This window comes from Nelumbo nucifera, chromosome 1 (genome assembly GCF_055504915.1).
Source record: "Nelumbo nucifera cultivar China Antique chromosome 1, China Antique-T2T, whole genome shotgun sequence".
Classification (NCBI taxonomy): domain Eukaryota; kingdom Viridiplantae; phylum Streptophyta; class Magnoliopsida; order Proteales; family Nelumbonaceae; genus Nelumbo; species Nelumbo nucifera.
The window spans coordinates 111928116-111939790 of record NC_142649.1 but is presented as its reverse complement, the minus strand read 5'-3'; the positions used below and the strand labels follow the sequence as shown (position 1 = coordinate 111939790).

The window sequence follows — 11675 nt, the reverse complement described above, 5'->3', positions numbered from 1 at the left end:
ATACCCGAATCCGAATATAAAAGAATCAAAATTTGGTTCTACCTATCCGATCCGACCCAAGAAGGGGACAGGCGGACAGCCCTTCCGGACTTCCGGTCAAAAAAGTTTCTAAATGGCTTATTAATTAGGCATTATTTTCCTCGTGATTTACGAATTTACCACAAAGTGGATAAAGACAGAGGCGACTGTGGACGGTGTTTGTGTAAGGACTAAGGGAGTAGTGGTTTGAGCCTTTGAGGCATTAAGGTGTGTAATGTGTTGTGTTGTGTTGTGTAGCGTGGTCTTTCAAATTCAATGGCGTGACTTTTTCGACCCTGACGAGGGACGCAATTAAGCATTAAGCAACCTCGAAAAGCGGAGCAGATGGAGGTCGTGCCAGGGGTAAATTCGTTATTTTATGTTCCCTTTTTAACGTGTATATACAAATGATAAAGTTGCAGCTTTCAGGATGAGCGCCTGTTAACCTGTTTGTGCTGTGAGCCTGTGATTACTGATTAGGTGTGACCAGACCAGACGTTTCAGTTCACGGCTTCTGCTGCTGCTTCTTTCTCAGCTTTTCTTCCTGTTAGGCCCTTTTTTCCTTCTGTTCTACAGATTGTAGATCTAACTCCATGGAGGACCGTAAGGAGGTAATCATCTCTCTCTCTCTCTCTCTCGTTTCTTTCTATTATTGGGTTCATCCTGCTCTTATTTCTGTTTTGTTTTTTACTGTTTTTTCCGAGCTTTAATGGTCTTAAGGTCTTAAAGATGAAATAAACCAAAAAAAAACTTCTATTTTGAATGGCTGTTAAGAAGAATAAGACATATAGTGACATCGCGTTACTTCTTCGTATTTGTTTATTTATTATTTTCAATGCAAATTTTATTTTTTTTCTTAAATTGTTGATGGTTTTCTTTCGGGAAAACTTTCATGGCTGTGGGTATGGATTTCCTGTGTTCTCTCCCTGACGAAAGGATTGAAGTGAGATTAAAAAGAAAAGTTCCATCTTTAAGCGTGAGGATCGGCCAGAGCCAGAGATCGTGCCTTTAGAGGTTATAATTGTTTTCTTGATCCTTCCTGAATCAATATTCAGGCAAAACTGGATCTTCTGAGGTATTTCTCAACGTGGGGCTGAAGGAAACACTCATCTCCATTAATCGAGGTGGAGGAAAAAGTTACAGCAACCAACAATAATAACACACACCTGTGAACTGTCACTGTTATTGACAATTCCTCCCTTTATTTGGTAGAAATTATTAATGGAAGCTTTGATTTGTTTTGTGAAACTAAAATTTGAGCTACCCATAATGCAGAAGAACGCCGGATGGCTGTCTGTGCCACAGTTTGGGGATTGGGATCAGAAGGGACATCTCCCAGATTATTCGTTGGATTTCTCCAAGATAAGAGAGATGAGGAAGCAGAACAAGCGTGACATCTCGAGGGCCAGTATCGGCAACGAAAACGAGCTCATCCCCGATAATCAGTCCAACAATAACAGTGACCATCGCCATCCCCACAACCACAACCACAACCACTCTCCGACTGTAAGTCTACTTTAGCTGCCAATCCTCCATGAATTTGCTAGCTAGCATTTAGCAACAGTTTCATTTCCATTTTCTGCACTTGGGGTTGGGGGAGTTTGAGACTAAAGAGTTTCTTTTGTAATTGGTCATTTGGTTGTAGAATTTAATGAACTGGGGACCGGGGCCGGGACCCAAGCCCAACCCAATGCCCTCACGCGACAAATCCCTCTGACTCATCTGCCATGTGGCCCATGTCCCATCCTCTGTGGGTACATGTGTACGTAGTTAGTACACTGTACATATATACAAGTGGATATGCAGATGAAATGTGAGGTCTCCATCTTCTGCGGTGGCTGCTGGATTAGAATCTAGCGTGGGGACCCTCTGATGGCTCCAAGAGAGTGGGCTCTGGCCTTGGTTGAAATTATTTTGTTTTGCCTCCTTGAGTGGTGGTATAGATGATGTTCACAACTGCACAAGCCGTATGGCAACAGGAGGATTAGCTTGTGGTTGTGGGAGACTGAACGAGACAACTTAGATTGCAAATTAGCAATCCACCCCCGGCCCGTGAATGTCTACTGTGCTGAGGATGTGTGGGGAGTTGATAGTTGGATTCAACTCTCTCTCTCTCTCTCTCTCTCTAGAGATCTGAGAAATTTTGGGAGATGGGTTGCTGAGGTTTATGATTACAGATCATGAAATCATGGACCAGTATTGAGATTGGAGACCAATTCAAAAGCTTTAATATGAATAAAGTAGTGGTGGGGGCTCCAGTTTTGTGAACTGGAGAGCGTGACACTGTTCACAACTTTTCAACAAGTTTGATGATTACGCCATGCTCACTTTTAGTTTGGGTTCAACTCTCTCGCCTGACCCAAATTGTTTTTATGTTGAAAACCCATTCAACCAGATATTAAATTAAAGGGTTTACGTGCCTTTTCAACCTTATGGGTTTTCAGATTCAGGCAATTTGGCAAATAGGGGACACAGATATAAATTAATTTATAGTTCAAAACAGAATTTGTTATGTACTGAAAAACAATTCATGGAAGGAGGATTCCCAAGCGCTTACTCTTACTCGGTCTTTGAATTGATAAGTTTGTCGATATAGATAGGTTGATTGGTAGACTGGTCAGAAGGGTGACTTGGCCCATAGAATTTCGTTTCTCTCTTTAAAATTTTCTTTTTTTGTTCGGTTGAAATTGTGTTTGTTATCTTTCCTCCTTGTCTGTTTCTTTGTTTGATCTTTTTGGCGGGGTATGAACAAATGCGCTTCTTGTTTTGTGTTTTGGACAGACAAGGAGGAGCTTTCTCAGCTACTTCAACTGTTGTATAAAAGCCTGAACTGTAATGAGATGCGAGGAACTAATATCAACATCGTTTCCTTTTTATTTTTCTTGGGTTGTTATTTTATCTTTCTATAAGCTGGCAGAATTTTGCGTTCATGAGCAAATGATTTTTGAATCTATGGTTTCTGAATGTTCTCCCAAGTGGTGTTCCATGGACAACAACCCACCCAATTCTCACTTGGTAATTAATGAGAGAGGACCCTTTCTTGTCAGACTGGGTTTCTCCATATCTGATGGGCCGTTTGACAACGGCTGAAGTTTCTGAATTGAACGGCTTCTTGCTTTCAAGACAAAAGCAATTCCTTGAGGGACATCAATACCCAATTCTGACCTTGTAAATGATGGAGGACCTTTTCTTGGCAGAGTGGGAGGTTTTTCCTTCTGTAAAGTTTTGGACTGTTTGATAATGGCTGAAGTTCATGAACTGAACGAGTTATTGCCTTCAAAGTTAAAACAATTCCTTGAGTCAGACATCAACACCCAATTCTGATTCACCCTTTCTTCCCGGACTGGGGTTCTCCATCCGTAAGGGGCCATCTGATAGCTGCTGAACTGAACGACTTACTGCTTTTAGGACAAAGCAATTCCTTAGTGCTGGGCTGATTGAATGGGTCTCCCTGAAAGAATGGAACCACATTGTGATAGCGATGCGCTGAAAGCCCGAAACAATAAAATCCCTAAAATCAAAGCTTTTGATTTATAGATGTCGCGTCACCTTGAATTAAATGAAGGCTGACATTTTAGTGGGGCCACAATAATAAATCAAAGACTTTCTTTTCTTTTTTTTTTAGCCCTGAACTTACTGTCGTAGCAAACGTGAACTCTGAATGAATTGGCAAACCACTTTTGCTACTACATTCGTGCAGGGCTAAAACAAGATAATCAAACCCTTTGATAATTTGATGTATTGCAATGGCCCCACCTTACATCTACGGCCATGATTCTTGGTTTTAGCCCAATTCTACCACGTTGTCGTAGCAAAAGTGAACTGAACAATTGGTACGGTGCAGATTCCTTGGGCACTGAGCTTCAAGAAGGAAAATGAGAAGCTGCAAGCCTGCAACGGGCGGCCTGGCCCACCTGACCCAGCAGGTGCCTAGCAACCAAAAAGGGGCGGGGCTAAGCATGGATGTAGGCGTAGTCCAGTTTTCTCGTCGAGTCGTCTATGGAATATAAAATCTGGCAAGTTGGTTTTGGCCCAAAATGGCCCATCACAATTCACAAACCTATTTTCACCATCATGATTGATCTTGTGGCCGACCCAAACTGTCCATCGGGTAGACGGCAGCCCACATGTTCACTGATCGAGCCCATAACCCACCTTTTAATTTGTGGGCTATTTGAAGGAGGATTTGTAGTTATATAGCAATGTATGAGATAAGTTTTTTTTTGGTAAATTACAAAACCCCCTTCTACTATGGGGTCAGTGACAAAGTCCCCCTGTACTTTTTTTTTGCAACAAAGGTCCCTTGAACTTTAGCCATTAGACAAAGACCCCCTTAGCCATTAAGTCAAATGACGGAAAATGATAAATTATCAAAATACTCTACTAAACTTTTTCTATTTTCTTTTTCTTACCCTTTTTCTCTTAAAACCTATTTAACCTATTGTTTTCCTTCTTTTTAAGTTTTACTTCACATATCATGATTATGGCCTTGATGTTTTCCTCCTGATTGAAACTGCCTAGACTGAGGTATAAGGGGGGTCTTTGTCCCCAAAAAAAAGTGCAGGGGAGACTTTGTTCTTGACCCCATAGTACAAAGGGGGTCATTGTAATTTACCCTTTTTTTATTAAAGAGTTGAATTGTGTAGTTGCAATAAAGGATCAAAGTATTTGATACCTGTGAATTGTGATACGAACACCTTGGGTATGGGTGCATATTGATTGAGCGGTTATTAGCTGATGATTTTTCACATCGCCTAAGGTGATGCTTGGCATTAGAGTGTTTTACAAGCGTTCCATTTTACAAAGTGAGCCCCAATTCATAAGCGATTCGTTTTATATGTTTTTTTTAGAAACACGTACACAAAAAAAAAAATGCAGACTGATTGGGTGTTTAAAGTGATTTAGCTTAATGTTATAATATATTTATAATGACAACTGTGTAAGACGATTAAGGATCACCAAGGCAATTCAAGAAATGAAAATTTTACATTTCAAGAAACCCCTTCTTTCCCAAATCTCAAAGCTAATCATTGTAAAAAAGTCATTTTGAGAAACAGGGCTGCCAAATGCCATTCTTTTACTGATTCCGTTTAACTGCTGATGTGGCATGCATGACACATCAGTAGAAATGGAACGCTTATGAATAAGAAAGGTAAGCTCCATCATCTCAAATGTTCAAAAACCCTTTGCTTCAATGTATAGAAGTGAATCAGACGTTCTGGATATGGATACTATGTAGGTGTTTGGGATCAATGCCATTTTCTCAAAAAATGTCTATTGTTTGGTTGGCCATTTTTCTGAAAAACGATTTCTCAGGCCACACTTTGGAAACCGAGAAAGGTGTAGTTTGATAAAATGTCCATTTTACTGATGTGGCATTGGAAAACACCTATGTGACAACAATAGCAGCAATGGTATCAAATAGAAAATCTGAGAAAACACACCTATCAAGAAACAACATTGATCCCAAACACCGCCTATATGATACAGGGTGTATTATAGTGATATTTTTTGTCCATGCTTGCAAGGCAAGATGACGTGTAAAGCGAGCTGGCATGAACCAGACAGTGAAAGCTTATAACCAAGACTAAGAAACCCATAATCAGCCAAAATGGCCAAGTTAGCTGGCCACATCCTTGATCTATATGAAGAAGAAGCCACTTCTTTGATACCTTTTCACATTAAAAAAAATGTCAAGATTTGAGAGGTCGATTTCAATGTGGTCATGAAGGTGGAGTGATGACATGGAGCTTCCAAAAGCCCTAGTAAGCTGTATATGAATTTTTTGCCGCCCAAATCTTCTTCGGCGACTTTAATGGAGATATTGCAATAAAGTAGTCAATTTGTAAAACTTCCTCAGGTCCTCCCTCTTGGCAATGAGTGGGGATCTCCTTCCAATATCCCAACAAAAAAAAATGTATCAACACGTTCCAACATGATTTGTACATATCTCCACAAACCTCATAACCATGTATGACAGCTAAGGAGATCCCAACTCCTTGCGAACAATGCCTTAAAAGACTAAAATCCAACATGGGGAGGCGGCTACAATGACAGCTAAGGAAATCAATGAAAGGTTTTTGATAGATAAGGGCAATTTTTTGCCCTAAATATCAATAAAAGATAATATTTTTATAAAATAATAAAAATAGAATAATTTTTATGAAAAATAAGTAGGAAGGGAAATGACACTTCCTTTGACTGTGTGATTGTTTTTAATCGGTGATGTTCCACGGAAACTTACCCCATTAATTAATTCCCCAACAATATTAATCCAGACACTACAGTTAAAAGAGTCTAGCCAATCATTCCATTTCTCCTCCTCTTTGTTTCTCTACTTCCTATCTTTCTGCTCCTGGCTCTCTCCTTCTCCCAAGACTGAAGACTGAAGCACCATGTTCTATCTCAAAAGCATAACTAAAGTGCTGCTGCCTCTTCTCTTAACCCTCTCAACCCTTTTACTAAAACTACTCTCTTCAGTAAATCCGATCAAAAAGGAACCAAAGTCCATCAAAATCCCACCATTGCACCTTCACAAACATCTTCAGATCGCCCATTCGGATGCCAGTCCGCTACAGTCCAGCACACAGTGAATGAAGTCAGAACATCTGCTTCTAACTGCACTGGCATCCGAATGAAGCGCAGAACACTCGACCCGCTTCAAGAGATGGCTCTGGATGACTGTCTCGAGCTTTTAGACGAGACTGTCGCTGATCTTAAAAGCGCTCTGTCCAGTCTGTCACCGAAAAACTCACCTTCGAGGCACTATAATGACTTGGGAACTCTGTTAAGTGCTGCAATGATATATCAATACACCTGTCTTGATGGATTCGCTCACAGTAAGGGCAACGTAAGAGAAGAGATCAAGCAAGGCTTGTACAACATAAGCCACTCGGTCAGTAATTTTCTCGCCACGCTTAAGAAGATCCCAAAGTCGAACAGAAGCTCCAAGCCTGAGGTGTTCCCAGAGTATGGCAGAATGGTGGGTGGGTCCCCGAGATGGGTGTCGCCTAGAGATAGAAAGCGTCTGCAAGCATCGACCAACACGACGAAGTTTGATATGGTGGTAGCTTGCGCTTCTTGGAACCGATGATGTAAGGAAGACGATGAACAGTATTATTACCCTTTTTTTGATATTTTTCAAAAAAAATATCTTATTTTAATCATTTTAGAAAAATATTATCTTTTATAAAAAGATAATATTTGTCCTTATCTACTTTGAACCAAAAAGTTGTCCTTATGAAATTCTTTAATGCTGTGTTTAATTTGATAGAAACAGAAAAGAAAATTGAGGGAAAGTTATTAAATAAGTTTTGGTTCACTTATTTTTCATCAAATCAAACACAGCCTCAAGGAATAGGATACAGCTAGCCAGCTACCAATATGATAATATAAGTATATAACAACCAATAATCATGGTTCAAAGTATTCGTATGGTTATTTCTTTATTTTTTGAAGCCGATTTCTGTGTGTTTGAACATTAGAAGCCTGGACAGTGTGGATGTGTCGTTTAAACTTTAAAGTATTATTTTATAAAAATGGTGGCTTGGGCTGAGTGTAATTTCTGGTATACTTTTGCTTCAGACTTGACGTTGTTTGTTTGGGAGAAGTAAAATGATGCAATCCCTAATTTTTTGGGTAAAAGATGTGATCCCACAAAAAGAAAAATAATTTGTCAAATAAAAAGAAACAGTCCTTTTAAATAAAAGAAAAATAAATAGTTTTCATTAAAATAAAATAAATAAAAGTTAAAAAAATAAAACATATACAACCTCTCTTTTGCTAACACCATAAACCTAAAGTTAACTAAATAAAGTAATTAATTTTATGTGATTGAATTATGTTAAATTGATTTAGATAATTGAATTATGTCAAATAAATTAAATTCATTAAGTGTATGTTTAAATATTTTGTTAATTAATTTTATATTTAATTATTATATTTTTAAAAATATTTTTTAAAATCACTAAATAAATTAATTTAATATAAGTAATTAAATTAACTATATTAAAAGCTTAACTATATCAAGTGGTTGTTAGGAGATGAGACGGATCAATTGTACCGTGTCTTTCAACTATTTATCTATTTATCTATCTACCTATCTATCTATCTATCTATCTATCTATCTATCTATCTATCTATCTATCTATATATCTATCTATCTATCTATATAAGGAAATCACATATGTTTTGCTATTTATAACAAACATAAAGAAAGAGGGATTTGCTTTTCTGATGTTTAGCCAAATGGCACCACTTTCCCCCACTTCCTCCTAAATTGTCTCTAATTCCTATTTATCTACTAGATAATTTAGTAGAGAGATTCTCTCCTAAACTATCTCTAATTCCTAATTATCCTCTCCCCCTCCTTTTATCTATATCTATCTAAAGAAAGTTTCAATTAAAAAATTCAGAACTATTTAAATGTTATAACGAAATTATATACTAAATTTAAAATAATTATTCAAAACGCAAAAAATTAATAGATTTAATAATATTCATATTATTAATAATTCAATATTTTTTCAAAATTCATCATGAAATTATGTAGTAACAATATAAATTATAATTTTACGAATTATTCAATTTAAATGTTATTCAGATAATAGACAAATTAACATTAAAAAATAAAACATCATTTAAAATTTTCAATAACTAAAAATCTTAAATAAAAAACATTAAAAACAGATAAATAATATAACAAAATATTTAATATTATGTAACAACATCAAAATAAATAAATTTCAAATAATGAAAAATTTTAAATAGTTAAAATAACAAAATTATGTAATAAATTAAAAAAATTTCTTAAAAGTAGAAAATTAATTATAATAGAAATCATAATATTCATATTAATAATAATTTAATATTTTATAAAATTAATAACGAATTATGTAATAATAGTATAATTATAATTTTATTGATTACTAAATTCAATAAATAATTAATATTTTAAGAACTTAAATAACAATATTATTTAAATAAATAAATACTATTGTAAATAAATAATTTCACTTATATCAATTAATAATTATAGAAAATAGCTATCAACAAAATTATATTTATTAGTAATAATTTTACAATAATAATGTATATTCATTATATATTTATATTTACTATAATAAATATTTATTTTATTTTCAATAATATTTTATTGTTTTTTATAAATATGCTTTCAATAATTATTTATAAATGTATTTTTATTTTGTTATTTAATAGAAGACTATAAATAATTATTGGAGATTAAACAACTATTATTTAACTTTTGAAATTTAATTTATCGTATTTTTGTTGTAAAATTATTTTTAGTAATTATATATTTTTATAATTTATAGATTAATACTTATTAGATATTAAACTATTATTTAAGATTACACTATTTATTGACTAATTTAGTATATTTTTAGTATTTATTATATTTTTTAAATTAATGTACTTTTATTATATATCTATTATATTTTCATTATAAACTTACTTTCAATGATTGTGTACGTTTGTTATAAATTTCCAATAATTATTGGAGATTAAACTATTGTTATTTATTAGAGATTAGACTATAAATTTAGTTGAAATTAGGAGTTTTCAATGATTGGTTCGGTTCAGTTGCAAGCTGTTTCGCCAACCAAATCGATCTAGTCAAGTCCATAGTTTGTCACTCGAAACCAATTGGCCATTAACGAAAACCCACCAACTCGGGTTGTATCAATTTGGGTCTATTTTCAGTTTAGTTTGTTTGTTCAAAAGATTTAAACTTAAAAAGTTAACTTTAAATTTCATAAATTACAATGATATTATTAAAAAATAAATTATAAAATTAAATCTATGATATAAAATATTTTAGACTAACAAATATGAGAATTTTCCTACTTTCCTATATTAAAAAATTAAATTTAAAATATAAAATATTAATATATATTTATTAAACCAAAGCCGATCTGAAATACTGGAAAACCGACCAACTCGGGTTAAGTTTGATAAGATTATTTGTTAAAAAGTTCAAATATAAAACAATTATATACTCTTATGTATTTCTATTGTTTAATTTTCGCTTAACAAAGCCCGTGCATCGCACGGGTCCCTGTCACCATGTCTCTCCTTGTTCTATTACCCCACCCATATTCAATGAGTATTAAATAGTGTTGTTACAAAAAGTTAATAAATATGGTTAGTAAATTATCAAAAATTAAATATTCTTATTAGTACGGTACGTAAATTACCAAAAATTAATAAATGTTTATTGGACGCAGATAAGGCTCATCCCGGATTTGAAGGCTCATCCTCATCCCGGATTTGTATATTCCCTTTACAGGGTTAGGATTTAGAAGTTTTAGACGTTTTGTATTTCCTTTTGGATTAGGAGTTGGTTTTTAGAATTTGTATATATATAACATTAGTTATCAATGGAAGGGAGGATCTTGGGGCTTCCGAAATTTTTCATGGTATCAGAGCGGTTGCTTCGGGAAAACAAAGAGGAGGGTCTATCATTCTTCCTCCGTTGTGTCGGCAAGCTTGACGGAGCAGTACAGAATTCTCAGAATCCAGCCTAGGGCTTCTGAGTCGGAGGTCAAGAAAGCTTGCTTTGCAGGTTCGCCCTTCTTCATTGATTTTGAGAAGGTTCTTCGGAGACTTAATCGAAAGAGTTCTTGGGTTCCTGAGAAAGTTTTTTTTTTTTTTTTTTTTTTTTTTTTTTTTTTTTTTTTTTTTTTTTTTTTTCTGGGAAGTGATTTTGACGAAGAACTTGTTGCCGCGGTTATCGACACCGCCCTCAAATCCTATGTTCGTGAGGGCCAGCTCCCTGTTCTCAGATCAGATCTCAATAACTTCCTCCTGTACTCCGCCAATGCTAGCATAGATGCTTTGAGTCCCTAGGAAACGATTGGATCTCGCGGTGGAAGAAACTTCGTGCTATGCAAGAAGCCGCAAGCGCAGCCACAGCAGCCCCAACCCCAGTTGCAGACGACGAACAGAGACAAGCAATTGACCATGATAGCAAGAAAGGGGAGCGACAACTGGATGGCATGGCTTAACAAGTCCCTGAATCTGAAGATATCTTCTCATTGAATTGAACTGAACTCAATTGGCCAAATCAAATTTGACGTGTTTTAATCAGCTCGAACAAATCATGCTGATCGGTCACCATGACTGCCAACAACGACAGGAACAGTGAGAGCTCGAGTAAGTCTGTTGGACCCTTTGGCAGACGTGGCCGAGGTACGGCAAAGACAGGACCGGACTAAACGGGCTTAATGATAAGCAATGGCAGACTCTTGTAAGCATGCTTAATGCTTACAAAACCAAGACTAATGAAAAACTCTCTGGTAAGAATTACTCCACTGAATGGATTGTTGACTCCGAGGCGTCACATCACATGACAGGGAATTTGAATGTGCTCGTCGACACCTATGATGTCGCACCTTGTCCTATTAGCTTACTCAACAGTGCACACACCGAGGCCGTGAAAGAATGCACTGTTGAACTTGGAAATAATTTTATATTGCTGCACGTATTATATGTCACAAAACTCAATTGTAATTTATTGTCAGTAGGCCGGTTACTTCGTAACACATATTGTATTGTGACGTTTACTAATAAGTTGTGTGATACAGGACCGCATCTCGAGGGCTCTAATTGGTGCGGGTGAACAGCTTGATGGGGTC

At 35.7% G+C, this 11675-nt stretch overlaps 1 protein-coding gene and 1 long non-coding RNA gene across 3 annotated transcripts; both read left to right on the top strand.

Annotated features, from left to right (window-relative positions):
- The first annotated feature begins 232 nt into the window (after positions 1 to 232).
- On the top strand, positions 233 to 2993 carry LOC104587420 (uncharacterized). Of its 2 annotated transcripts, XR_016081332.1 has the most exons (4): positions 233 to 381; positions 499 to 629; positions 1294 to 1524; positions 2800 to 2993. It is a non-coding gene; the product is annotated as an uncharacterized LOC104587420 (long non-coding RNA). The 2 variants fall into 2 exon arrangements; XR_016081331.1 differs by lacking the exon at positions 233 to 381 and having other exon boundaries at positions 435 to 629.
- A 3692-nt stretch (positions 2994 to 6685) lies between these two features.
- On the top strand, positions 6686 to 7111 carry LOC148803703 (pectinesterase 1-like). Its single transcript, XM_088897208.1, has one exon. The coding sequence runs from the start codon at positions 6686 to 6688 to the stop codon at positions 7109 to 7111; it is 426 nt and encodes a 141-aa protein (XP_088753334.1).
- Positions 7112 to 11675: the final 4564 nt, after the last annotated feature.